The sequence below is a fragment of the Euleptes europaea genome, chromosome 9 (assembly GCF_029931775.1).
Source record: "Euleptes europaea isolate rEulEur1 chromosome 9, rEulEur1.hap1, whole genome shotgun sequence".
Classification (NCBI taxonomy): Eukaryota; Metazoa; Chordata; class Lepidosauria; order Squamata; family Sphaerodactylidae; genus Euleptes; species Euleptes europaea.
In genome coordinates this window covers 83,836,625-83,850,278 of record NC_079320.1, presented here as the reverse complement: position 1 = coordinate 83,850,278, position 13,654 = coordinate 83,836,625, and the positions used below count along the sequence as shown (strand labels likewise).

At 40.0% G+C, this 13,654-nt stretch overlaps 1 protein-coding gene across 2 annotated transcripts in view; it reads right to left on the bottom strand.

Annotated features, from left to right (window-relative positions):
* Positions 1-13,654, bottom strand: part of TAPT1 (transmembrane anterior posterior transformation 1) — an 86,856-nt gene that overhangs the window by 18,274 nt on the left and 54,928 nt on the right. For both annotated transcript variants that reach the window (XM_056855336.1, XM_056855337.1), the window contains exons 4-7: positions 12,066-12,201; positions 10,818-10,915; positions 10,559-10,628; positions 815-895 (exon numbers count right to left, since the gene is read on the bottom strand). In XM_056855336.1, the coding sequence (XP_056711314.1) occupies positions 815-895; positions 10,559-10,628; positions 10,818-10,915; positions 12,066-12,201 (385 nt within the window). The remainder of the gene's footprint in view (positions 1-814; positions 896-10,558; positions 10,629-10,817; positions 10,916-12,065; positions 12,202-13,654) is intronic.

Below are 13,654 nucleotides of genomic sequence, written 5' to 3'. Positions count from 1 at the left end.
TCCTAGGTACTCACAAAAAATACCCCCAGATTCAATAAGGTCTGACCATGTGATCTGTACCTTGCAAAAACCAAAGGTACAAATGGCACACAGGGTGTGGTTGCATAGTTGGCACCCTGAACCCATGGAGGCATGATCTACAGCCTTCCCCCTTGCACCTACACAGAGCTAGGGAGAAAATACAGAGCCTCCCTTCTGCTTATCCTTTCTGCACGTTAAAGGTGCACTCAATGCTTTCTATCTGTCTGTTCTAAAGCAAGGATCAGTCATGGTTGTGTCTAGTCAACTATCAGTTAAGGAGCCATGCTACTATGCTAGAAACAAAGATACTCAAAAGTGCTTCGCTGGAATTATACTACCACTGAAACATCAGCTTCTATACTACTGAATGAGTCTCCCATCTGCTATCATACTCCAATCAAACATTTTCCTGATTTGAAAGAAGAGCAAAAAGCCTTATGTAGACAGCCTGATATAACAGACTTGGTATCCTCTAACAGGACAACAGTGGATACTGGCAGCTTCAAAAAATTAAGTGTGGCAGAGTTTAATTTGTCAGGGTGCCACACCATACAAGATGCATTTATCCAACATGCTTCCAAGAGCATTCAAGCAAATTATTTACAGCACAATGCAAACACAACTCAAACATTGGGCAAAACTCCAACCATCAGGTCTGGTGACACAGCAAAGATACTTACAGTTCCAGCATCAAACATGTACAACCAAAAGATATGTATGCTTTTGGCACTGAATACAAAACAATTGTGTTTGTAGCCCATTTCTATATTTTTTGTGCAGCAGCAGAGATTACCTGGATTCCACGAAAACTGCTCCATGTTTCTTAGACAAACTATCAGTAACAGTACATAGTTGGTAAATCGCTCCTTGATATCTGAAAAGAATAATCAGATCATATATCTGCACGCAAATATCAGTTTGCCTGACAGCTTGTTATACTGAAGGCGCACTAGACAGACAGAGAGAAGTTAAACCAAGTCAGTTTCCCAGATGTTGTTTCACTGTTAGGGGCAGGAAAAGAGAGACACTATCTCTTTCACCACTGTTGAGATTTCTTCTGTTTTCATTGTGAAACAAAACTACAAGCAGGTTTAATGTAAAGGGCAATGCACCAGATAATCGTAATTATACAGAAATGACTCTTGCCGGACTACTGGGACCTCTGCATAATTTATGGTGCAATGTCATAAAATTGACTGCTGGTGTGACTCTCCCCTTCCTGCCCTGCATACCATGTGTAGGCAACCAAGCCCTGGTAAACCTTAAGCATAGCTTATTCTCTCTCTGCGGGTGTGTGTGCATGCCTTGAAAAGTACAGACATGGAGTCTTAGGAACTTGTCTAGTGTCTCACTGCCCTCTGCAGTCTGCACATTTTGCAGCTGGTTACAGCAAAACTAAAGCTGGAGGTTCAGAACTAAAGCTGGAGGTCAGTAGAGCTTAGGATAAAAAATGCAACAGAAAAAAGACTAAATTCAGCTTGGGCCCAATAAATAACTCCTCTTGGGTTTATTACTAGAGTGATCAGGTTTAGATAATGATAATTATGAGGAGTGAAATAAATAAAAATAAGGAATCAGCGGAAAATGCTTGGGCACTTTAAGAGACTGAAAGAAAAAGAATTATGGAACTTGAAAAGAGGAGCTTTGATCCCCACCCCCATCCCTAGGTTTAAATATCAATTAGCCAGCTAAAACTATTCAGCAAACGTTCAAGGTTGCAAAAAGGAGTGCTAAAGAAAAAAAATCTCACATTTGTTTGTATCCTACCACTTTCTCCAGCCTATGGAACCTTCCTGTGATGGAACAAAATTTGAGTCCAGTAGAACCTCAGAAACCAACAAAATGTTCTAGGGTACAAGCTTTTGGGAGCCAAAGTTTACTTTGTCAGATACTTGTATCTGATGAAGTGAGCTTTGGCTCACAAGAAACTTATGCCCTGGAAAATTATTGTTATTATTTATTAGATTTCTACCCTGCTCTTGTTGGTTTCTAAAGTGCTACTAGACTAGTTTTATACTGCTACTACAGACTAACATGACTAACCACCTGCAACTTCCTCTGATGGAATTGGCTCTTCCACTGGGGGTAGAGCAACTTCAGTTGGAGGAAGGCTTTAAACTTTGCTGAGCCGTGTGGTAAAATGCAGACTACTGTGAGGAGTTTATTTAGTTTTTAGATATAATCTGATCTTGGGTTAAAATCATAACTGGAAAATATTTCTGGCTCTTCCTGTGCCTCCAATCCTGCATCACAGTATGCTTGATTAAAATAAATACAAGTGTGTTGCAATCTTAGTGCTCTTTTGATGCCAATGCTCATAGAGATTTCCCTTTGACAATATCAGCAAGCAAATATTGTACATCAGTGTGTGTTTGTCTACTTTACTGACTCACCACTACATTTGTATCAGCACTGACTCTGCAGGTCGTGTCACTAAGTTTCATCATTTAATAACTCTACAACTCCAACAGTATAATAAATACTGTTTTATTGGGGACGCTCCTAGACCAGATCACAAAGTTCTCAAAGAGACGGGACATGGTGGTCATGGGAGATTTTAATTACCCGTATATCTGTTGGAAGTCCAACGCTGCTAAAAATGCAAGATCCAATAAATTCCTGACTTGTCTTGCTGACAACTTCCTATTCCAGAAGGTGGACAGAGTAACAAGGGGGTCTGCTATCTTAGCCTTGATTCTCACCAACAGGGAAGAACTGGTTGATGAGGTTAAAGTAGTAGGCACCCTGGGTAGTAGTGACCACGTACTCTTGGAATTTACAATCTTGTGGAGAGGAAAACCTGTACGTAGTCAGACATGTAGGTTGGACTTCAAGAGAGCAAATTTTAACAAACTTAAACTTATGCTAGGTAGAATCCCATGGTCAGAAATACTTAAGGAGAAGAGAGTTCAAGGGTGGGGATTTCTTAAAAATAAAATACTGAAGGCGCAATCCCAAACCATTCCTATGAGAAGGAAAATGGGAGGAGCCTAAAGAGGCCAGGGTGGCTCTATAAACAGCTTTTTAAAGAGTTGAGAAATAAAAAAGACTCATTTAGGAAGTGGAAGGAGGGCCTTATAACCAAAGAGGAATATAAGCAAACAACTAGTGCTTGTAGGGAGAGTGTTAGGAAAGCTAAAGCTCAGTATGAACTTAGGCTAGCGAGAGATGCTAAACGCAACAAAAAAGGGTTCTTTTCCTATGTACAGAATAAGAGTAAGAACAAGGACAAGATAAGCCCATTGCGTGGACTGGACAGTGAAATTGTAACAGGAGATGAAGAGAGAGCAGAACTCCTCAATTCCTACTTTTCCTCAGTTTTTTCTCATGAGGGAAGTGGTGCTCAACATGGCATAAACAGAACATGTGATGAGGGAAGGGATTTTCAGCCTAGAATTGGCATTGGGTATTACCTGAAGAAGTGAGCTGTGGCTCACGAAAGCTCATACCCTACCAGAAAATATTTTTGTTAGTCTTTAAGGTGCTACTGGACTCTTGCCCTTTTCTACTGCTGTGGACATAGTTTATCTTGATTTCAGTAAGGCTTTTGATCAGGTTCCACATAGTATTCTAGTTGACAAATTGGGAAAATGTGAGTTAGATCCTATTATTGTTAGATGGATCTGCAACTGGTTGACAGATCGTACCCAAAGACTGCTCTTTGATTTGCTTACAAGAAACCCACATTGCTAGAAAGGATAAAAAATATTTGGAAAGGAACTCCTCGGGTCAATGTTTTATTTCTTCTTCAAAAACAAAAACTAAAGGATTAGTTATTTATATACAGACTTCATTTGCACCAGAACTAGTCTATAACAATGAAGAAGGCAGAATATTGGTGATTTCTGCCAAAATCTTTGGCCAAAAAACCTTAGTGGTAGGTATTTATGCACCTAATGAAGGTAAAGCTCAATTTTACAAACAACTCCATGATATCCTGTTACAGCATGTAGACAAACAAATATTACTAATGGGGGACTTTAATGGAGTTGTAGACTGTGTGATTGATAAAAAAACTAAAGCTGAAAACGAAGGCTGCCAAATACAGGACATCTGGAGAACAAGAAACACTTCTTCTAAGGAATATACGTTTTATTCCGCAAGACATGGATCACATTCCCGTATTGATATGATTTGGGCAAGTAAATCAATATTTACACAGTTGTGCAAAATACAAGTAGTCCCTAGAACATTTTCTGATCAGAATCCGGTCTCTTTTGAATGGAATAACAGACAAGCATTCAGATGGAGATTAAACGATAGACTCTTATGAGCTGAAGATATAAAGGAAGAACTGTATAAACTTATTAAAGATTATTTTGAGATAAATATTAATGGAGAAACTAGTTTAAATATGATATGGGATGCTTTTAAGGCTGTGCTGAGAGGATTCATGATTCAGAAACATACTGCGTGGAGGAAAAAACAATTACAACAAACAAATGATATTCTTTGGGAATTACAAAATTTAGAACAACAACTCGTTTCGGAATCTGTTGAAGATTTAAGGAAAAATATTCTGTTAAAGATTAAGATGGTTAAACACCAATTAAACCTGGTAGTCATGGAAGAAATGAACAAAAATATCAGATATGCTAAACAGAGATATTTTGAACATGCTAATCGACCAGGTAAGCTTTTAGCTAGCCAACTTAGAGACTCCACACAGAAGAAGATAATTAGAAAAATACAGTTGACAAAAGGTCCGGTTTACACTACAATAGATATTCAGAAAGAATTTGTTTCTTTTTATACTAAACTATATCAAAAAGCTATGATATGAGAAAAAAGATGGCTCAGTATCTGAAAGCAGTAAACATTAATAAGCTGACCTCAGAACAACAAAACGTGTTGGATGCTCCTATAACTACAACAGAACTGGAAGATGCAATATCTAGACAAAAAATTGATAAAACTCCTGGCCCAGATGGAATTACAGCATTGTTCTTTAAGATATTTAAAGAAGATTTGAGGAATCCTTTCCTGAAGGTTTGTAATACAATACTGGACACGGGACTTTCTCCGGAGACTTGGTCTCATGCTTATATTTCTTTAATACATAAAGCAGGGAAAGATCAAGAAAAGGTAACCAACTATAGACCATCTCATTGTTAAATGTGGATTACAAAATTTATGCTTCAATACTATCCAATCGTTTAAAACAAATTATAAAAACATTGATCCATGAAGACCAGGCAGGTTTTGTTCCGGGAAGACAAATAAAAGATAATCTGAGAATCTTACTAGATGCAATGGAATATTATGAAATGAATAATCAAAGTCAAGCTACTTTTATCTTCCTGGACGCTGAAAAGGCTTTTGATATGGTTTCTCGGGATTTTATGAAAAAGGTATTAGAAAAAATGAACTTTGGTATAAGATTTAGGACTGGTATTGAAGCTATTTATAACAAACAAAAGGCCAAAATATTGGTTAATGAATCTATGTCTGAAAACTGTGAGATTCAAAAAGGAACCAGACAAGGATGTCCACTTTCTCCCCTGCTCTTTATTTTGACCCTGGAAACATTGTGTTGTAAAATAAGAGAGACTGAAGAAATTCAAGGGCTTAAAGTAAAGAAGCATGAATTTAAACTCAGAGCATTTGCAGATGATATGTTAATTATATTGGACAATCCAAATCAATCTATTTCTAAACTGTTGGAGATAATGAAACAATATGGAGAAGTCTCGGGTTTCAAGATCAATCAAGAAAAAACGCAAGTATTATTTAAAATTTTTACAAAAGAAGAACAAGCTGAGTTTACAAACATTTCAGGATGGGAGAAAACTAACAAAGTAAAATACTTAGGTATTTGGATTACAAACAAAAGTAAAGAGTTAATATTTAATAACTACCGTATATTCCGGCGTATAAGACGACTTTTTAACCCAGGAAAATCTCAAAAGTCGGGGGTCGTCTTATACGCCGGGTGTTGTCTTATAGGGCGGGTGCTGAATTCCAAGCCGGACTGGAGAATCTGCCTGGGGAGCCGCCTCCGCTCTGTCCATGTTCGCCGGAGGAGAAAGGGGAGGCGAGGCCGGCGAGGGTGCTCGCTGCCCGGCTGGGAGTCAGAGCCAGGTGCGCCGGGGCGCACGGAGGGAAGCGCTCGGCCGCGATCCGGCGGCGGTGCAAGGCAGGCAGGCAGGCGGCTGGCTGGCCGGCTGGCCGGGGCGGCCGCTCTCCCCGCGTCCTTCTCCGCCTCCTGGCTCCTGCCCACCCACTCTGGCGTCGCGACTGCAGCCGCGCCGCGCTCCAGCCCAGACTGAGGGTGGTTCAGGGCTGAGCGAATGCGGGCGGGCGGCCTGCGCGCTCCTTCTCTTCCTCAGCCCCCCCGCCTGCACGTTGGTGCGTCTGGCTCCGCTCTTGCAGCGCGGCCAAGAATGTGACCAACTCCCCAGGCGGGGCTCTTCCAGGAACAGGCGCCGCCTCCCCCCGGCCCGGCCAATTGTTATTTGGTGTGCGTTGGAAGAGGGGTAGTCTTATACGGCAAGTATATCCCAAACTCTATATTTTAACTGGAAAAGTTGGGGTCGTCTTGTACGCCCAGTCATCTTATACGCCGGAAAATACGGAATGTTAAATTATGGGAACAGGTGAACAAGGAAATGATAATGTGGTCCAATAAAAATATTTCTTTTCTGGGACGTATTTCAGTAACTCAAATGAACATTTTACCAAGACTGTCGTTTCTATTTCAAAATTTACCTATAATCACACAGAAAAAGTACAGTGATGTTTGGAGGAAAGACCTAGAATTGCCTATAAATACTTAGTGGACTCTAAAGAAAGAGGAGGATTTGCTTTACCACATTTTCAACTGTATGCGGAAGATTCAGCTATGGTATGGATAAAGGATTGGATACAAATAACAAACACGAGATTATTGGATTTAGAAGGTTTTGACAACAGATTTGGATGGCATGGTTACTTGTGGTATGATAAATTTAAGAATCACTCAACTTTTCAACATCATATTGTTAAATCTTCTATTATAAAAACATGGTTAAAGTACAAGCATCTTTTGGAGACTAGAACACCTTTATGGATCTCTACCAGATACTATAACAACTCAGAGAACTTTTTTGATATATGCCACCACAGCAGCAAGATTGGTGTATGCAGCAAAATGGAAAATGTCCGAAGTACCGGACAAGATGGACTGGATAAATAAAATGATGGAACTAGCAGAAATGGCTAAACTGACAGCATTAATAAATCAAGAGGACAATAGAGACTTTATGGGGGAATGGGAGGTATGGAGAATGTACTGTGGAAATGAATTTAACCTAGCAAATATCCAAGGATTTGAATTAATCTAAAGGTAAAGTTTATATAAGTGTGTTATTATTAGCTTCTAAATGCTGAAGTATATGATATAATCTTAGGATAGTGAATGATTCAAATTAAAAATATATGCAAAGGGGAATATTAAGAGTACAAACGGATAGAGGAGGATGGAGGGGAAGTCAACATTTTTTCTTTTCTTTTCCTTTTTTGGCATTGATTAAAAAAAATAAACATTACTAATTTAATCAATACAATGCATATTGTTGGGATATTATTAAAAATAATAAAAACTTTTTTTTTTTTAAAGGGATCTGTGCTGGGCCCTGTGTTGTTCAACATCTTTATAAGTGATCTGGATGAAGGAATAGAGGGGATGCTTATTAAATTTGCAGATGATACTAAATTGGGAGGGGTAGCAAATACGGTAGAAGACAGAGCCAAGATGCAGGATGATCTTGACAGGCTGGAGAAATGGGCTAGAACTAATAAAATGCACTTCAACAAAGACAAATGTAAAGTTCTGCATTTAGGTAGGAAAAATCAAATGCATAATTATAGGATGGGGGAGACTTGTTTGAGCATTAGTATGTGTGAAAAGGATCTTGGGGTCTTAGTAGACCAAACACTGAACATGAGTCAGCAGAGTGATGCTGTAACTAAAAAGGCAAATGCAGTCTTGGGCTGCATCAACAGAAGTATAGTGTGCAGATCACGCGAAATGATGGTATCACTTTACTCTGCTCTGGTTAGACCTCACCTAGAGTACTGTGTTCAGTTTTGGGCACTGCAATTTAAGAAAGATGTAGACAATCTGGAACGTGTCCAGAGAAGGGCAACAAAGATGGTGAGGGGTCTGGAGACCAAGTCCTGTGAGGAAAGGTTGAAGGAACTGGGTATGTTTAGCCTGAAGAGGAGAAGACTGAGAGGGGATATGATAACCATATTCAAGTACTTGAAGGGCTGTCATATAGAGGAGGGTGCCGAGTTGTTTTCTGTTGCTCAAGAAGGTCGGACCAGAACCAACGGGTTGAAATTAAATCAAAAGAGTTTCCATCTACACATTAGAAAGAATTTTCTAACAGTTAGAGCGGTTCCTCAGTGGAACAGACTTCCTCGGGAGGTGGTAAGCTCTCCTTCCCTGGAGGCTTTTAAGAAGAGGTTAGATGGCCATCTGTCAGCAATGCTGATTCTGTGTCCTTAGGCAGATGATGAGAGGGAGGGCATTTTGGCCATCTTCTGGTCACTAGGGGTGTGTGGGGGGGGAGGTAGTTGTGAATTTCCTGAATTGTGCAGGGGGTTGGACTTGATGGCCCTGGTGGTCCCTTCCAACTCTATGATTCTATGAAATATATCTTTACTCCGCAAATTTATTGGGATAAATGTGCCTACCTAACGTATTGGGGTGCTGGCTTTAAAGCTCTGAATATTTAAAACTGGTTTTGCTCTGCAACCACTGGCTTTCATCTACCAGAGATCCTCCATAGGCAGGAGGATCCATTCCAGCCATGCAGCATGACTTCCCCACTCTCACTGAACCAAAATATTAAACATCTAAACAAAGACTTGGGATTTCTAACTTATGGCTACTGGATATCTTAGCTAAACACACAGAATCATAGAGTTGGAAGGGACCACAAGGGTCATCTAGTCCAACCCTCTTCAGATTGCAGGAAATTCACAACTCCCCCAACCCCCCCGGTGAGCCCTACTCCATGCTCAGAAGATGGCAACAAAAACCCTCCAGGATCTCTGGTCAATCTGGCCTGGAGGAAAATTGTTTCCTGACCCCAAAGTGGCAATCGGCATTACCCTGGGCATGTAACTTGTGACTACAGTACTCTTTTAAAGGCGCCAGCTTGTTTTGCTTAGCCAGTGTATGCCACTTTACACCCTGTACCTTCACTGAATAGAACTGAGTGTATATTGGTCCTGCTTTGCCAGTTCATGTTCACCTACTTGGAACAGATACTACAATTTTAATTGGATCTTGCTTTATCTGTACCCCACCCTGAATTGGATGAAATCAGGCCTGACAAATTCCTTCAACAGTTAATCGCTCTGTGTTTGCAACCAACTTTCTAAAATAGTCCAAAACAACTGCCCATATTTTTAGGCTTTTCCAGGTAGGCTTACTAATTGCCTGAAGGGGGAAAAAATCCTGTCTTTTTAACAGAGGGTTAATGAGATGTTAATACCCAGTGATATTGTTTACCTCCATGCCACGGAAATGTTTAACTGCCCAGTTCTACTCATTAAGCTTCTTATCAAAGGGGCAGGACATTTTTCTCCAGGCCTGCTGGCAACCCTATTTCCGGGCCATCAGCTTCATACGTAATTTTTAATCATAATTTAATGTTGCATTGAGATTCCCCCACCCCACAGCAACATGGCACAAAAATAGCCATTTCATTGCTTACTTCTTCCAGTGGAAGAAGCACTGGAAAAATATTTCTAATGTATCACTAACTGTACAAAACTAATGCTCCATGGATGCCTGAGTTCGTAACAACTGTATTGGGGGATAAGTATTACTTATAATGAATTCTCTCTTTCAGCAAGAGAAGGAAACAGATAAACAGCTGTTCTGTGGTTTCATCAAACACCCGCTACCAAGCTGAACTCAGGGAAATAAACTTGCTTCATCTATGTGTGTCTAGAATAACATGGTTTTATTCTTCCTCGGGGAAGGGCATATATTTGAGTCAAGTTCTACAATATGAGGTTGCGACATGGATTGTATTATTACACGTCTTATTACTGTTGGCTGTAGTTTCTGGAGGAGAAATAATCAGGAACCCACAGCCTCTAGTTTAATGGGGAAAAGGGAGCCGTTTGTCTTCAAAGTTCCCAGAAATGTTTAAGATATCAGAGCAGCAACAGAGTTCCAGCTATTTTTAACAGCACAATGCATTCATGAGTACAGTGAATTATTAAATCTGAACACATCTACCATATTGATCTATGGCTTTCATTTTTGGTAGCACTGTTCATGTGAGACAGTTTCCCATCCAACTAGATTATTTTCTAGTAACACTCCAGATATCACAGAACAATAAGTCATGAGAGGATCTGAAGCTAGAAGGGGCACAGAGGAGAGAGCAGGTGGGACAGCTCTGAAAGTCTCAGATCTATATGAATCTACAGATCTACAACATGGGCCCTACATTTCTATTAAAATCCACAGACTACATCAGACACAACGGATCAGCAGTAACTACTGAATTAGAAGGACATGTAATATACATACCGCTGTTTGACATCTGAAACAAATTGTTCTTCTCAAACTTCTTGAAAACACTTCCTTTTATTTCAACAAACTGTAATTGAAAGAAAGCAGCATTGCCATACTTCAGATTTTTTTTTAAAAAAAGATATATTTAAAAGAGTCAAACTGTCTTTGATAACGTATAACTAAATTATTAGAATATAACTGTTTCTCAGAAAGGCAAAAGCATACACAGTGACATATTGTTAAACTGAGATGCAAGTATCCACTTAACACTTACGTTGTTCGACATCATGATAGTAAGAAGTGATTTATTGTGGGAGTTGAAAGCTACATTGAGCGTAGTTGCCTGGACCATTATAAGAATAGCATGCAAGACTGTGCTCAGATGAGTTAAGGAAAAAAGCTATTAAGGAAAAAGAATAGTTCGCCACACATATTCTCCTGTACCTTCAGATGTCCCCTACAATACAAAAAACACACTTTCAGATTTCACCACATTATTCCATTCAACTGCAGTTGACTGTCTGATTCCAGTTCTTCTGAGAGAAGATGCGGCAATCTGTAACAGTAGGTGTGCTACCACTTAGGTCCCCAAAATGCTACCAAACCCACAATCATGTACATTAGCTGTACGTTTCTTCCATTTACATCACAAGGTTTAGAACTCATTTCATATTGGCAGGGTAATTCAAGGCAATGTGGCATTTTCCTCGCCCCATTCCCACTTACAATACTATTTCAAGTAGAACATATGGTTATTTTACATGAATTGGCTTTCTTCCAACAGCCCAATTCTGGGTCTGAAAAAAGACCTCTTTGTACAGTCTGAAAGAATCATTAATATGGTGAGAAGACTAGGGGGGGGGGGACTGAAAGAATTGCCGTTTCACATACTGTTACCAACTAGCTAGCAGTCTGAGACTTGCCACTACTGTTGATCTTGGAAAAATAAAATTCTTACTGCTTTGCATACAATGAGAAAAATAACCCCAGGCAAGCTACCAGGATGAAAGCCACTGGAATAGCAGAAATCAAGAAGAAACTATCCAACATTAAACACAGGCAAGAAAACATATGGATTTCCCAGTCACCAAAACATGTGCTTTTTGGAGGTCAAATTATTAGACCAGGGGTGTCAAACATCTGGCCCCTTGAGAGCTCTTGATTGGCCTGTGAGCCAGCCGAAGCAGCCACCCCCACCCCCTTGGTCCTGATCTAGGCTGGCAAGGCATGGCTCGGCCTGATCAAGTGACATTTATGTTATATCCGGCCCTTATAACAAACGAGTTTGACAACCCTGATTTAGAACCTTCTTCTGAACCATGTTAGAGTGATCTAGGCATTAACTAGAGTCCTTATTTTAGATCTGGTCAGATAAAAGCTTCTAAAAATCATAAAACCACAAGCAAGAATTCAGTTCTTATGCCAATTGTTTTAGATCCACAAGCACAATCAGATTCATATATTTTTTGAAGAACTGACTTTAACTGGGCACCATAATCACATTTGTGACACAGAAGGATACAGACATACAGCACGGCCATGAAAAAGTGGGGGATCACACCTATGTGTGCTCTTTTCCTCTCCTTTGGTTCTGTAGCTGTCCAATAAAGAGCATCCAGGATATCTTGCCCGAAAGATGAAAAAAGACGATCAGCTACCTAGAAAAAGAGAAAATGAATTTTAATTTTGTAAAACTGTGTTTCTCTTACACGTTACTCATTTGACTTTAATTCTATATAAAAATTCATCGCAAAATCACTTTAGGGTCTTCCATTTATCTCAATAAGGATACAAGAACAGCCAATTCAAAGGCTTGTGAATTTAGAGTTCTGAATTACTACAATATCAGAAACTGCAACATTATATATTTTACTGAGATGACAATCATAACTATTTATAACTTAAAGCCATGGCTTTATACGTGAATCCAAGGAATTTTTCCCATATCAATTAGTTGCTGAGGAACATCTATCATGGAATTCCTGCATAACGGGAAAGATTTTAGGGGCATTTCTCAGTTGGACACTCAGGTTGGGAGGAACAGTACCTGGGCTTTGGGCCTCAGCACTGTTCTGAACGTGCACTGGATGTACTCACTACCATACACCCAACACCTTGTAACTGTGTTTTGCACAGAAAAATCAACAGTGATGGGTAAGCTGTATTTCAACAGTGTCCCCCGTTACTGATCTTTCAATAAAAAACCATTAATAATTTTCCAAGGGGCCCCACATTTCCCCAGAATACAATCTGAAATCATGCTTTTAAATTACACAGAAATATTTGTGTGCTTTCTAATGGATGCTTTCTTTAGCTCAATACTAAAAAATGTTTAAAAGCTGACACAGTAAGTTTTACGGGCATAAATTTACCATATGGCCCTCCCCATAGCTGTTGGCTGCAATGTCGCATAATCTTTATCATTGCAATAAATGCAGAAGAGGAACAGCTGGCCACTCGATGCAGCGACGGCTACAAGAGCACCAAAGAGCTTTCATTGGGAAAATACTCTCAAGGAACAGGAAAAAATTGTCAAGGCACAGGAATTACATGTTGTGCAAAGAGAAGGGAAAAAGAGGGAGAGAAGCTGTAAGGAAAACATTGTGAACATACAGGGCCTCTTAAAGGAGAAATATAGACAGTAAACAGCAAAGGAGGGACTTGAGCATAGGCGAAGGAGAGGAAGAAGTTGCAGGTGACTAGGAAGGAAAGGGGAAGAAGGGCAGCTAAGAAGGCAGGCTTAAATTTTACATTTTGCTTGGAAAATGAAAGACAGCCACCTATTTGATATGAAGGGTGTCTATCTCTGCAGGGCCCACTGGCTCAGATCTTGCAGGTAACATCTCAAGGTCACCCGATTTACTACTTTGCAATAGCTGACAACTGCATTTCACACTGAAGATGCAGAGGAAACCTCTTTATGACATTCACAGTACTAAAATGTTGTAAACGTGGTTATCAAATTGGACTACTGTAACTCGCTCAACGTAGGGCTGCCCTTGAAGCTGCTCTGGAAACTTCAGTTGGTCCAGAATGTGGCAGCATGGGTCCTTACTGGGACCACATGGAGAGTGCACATGCAACCAGTGCTCTGCCAGCTGCACAGGCTCC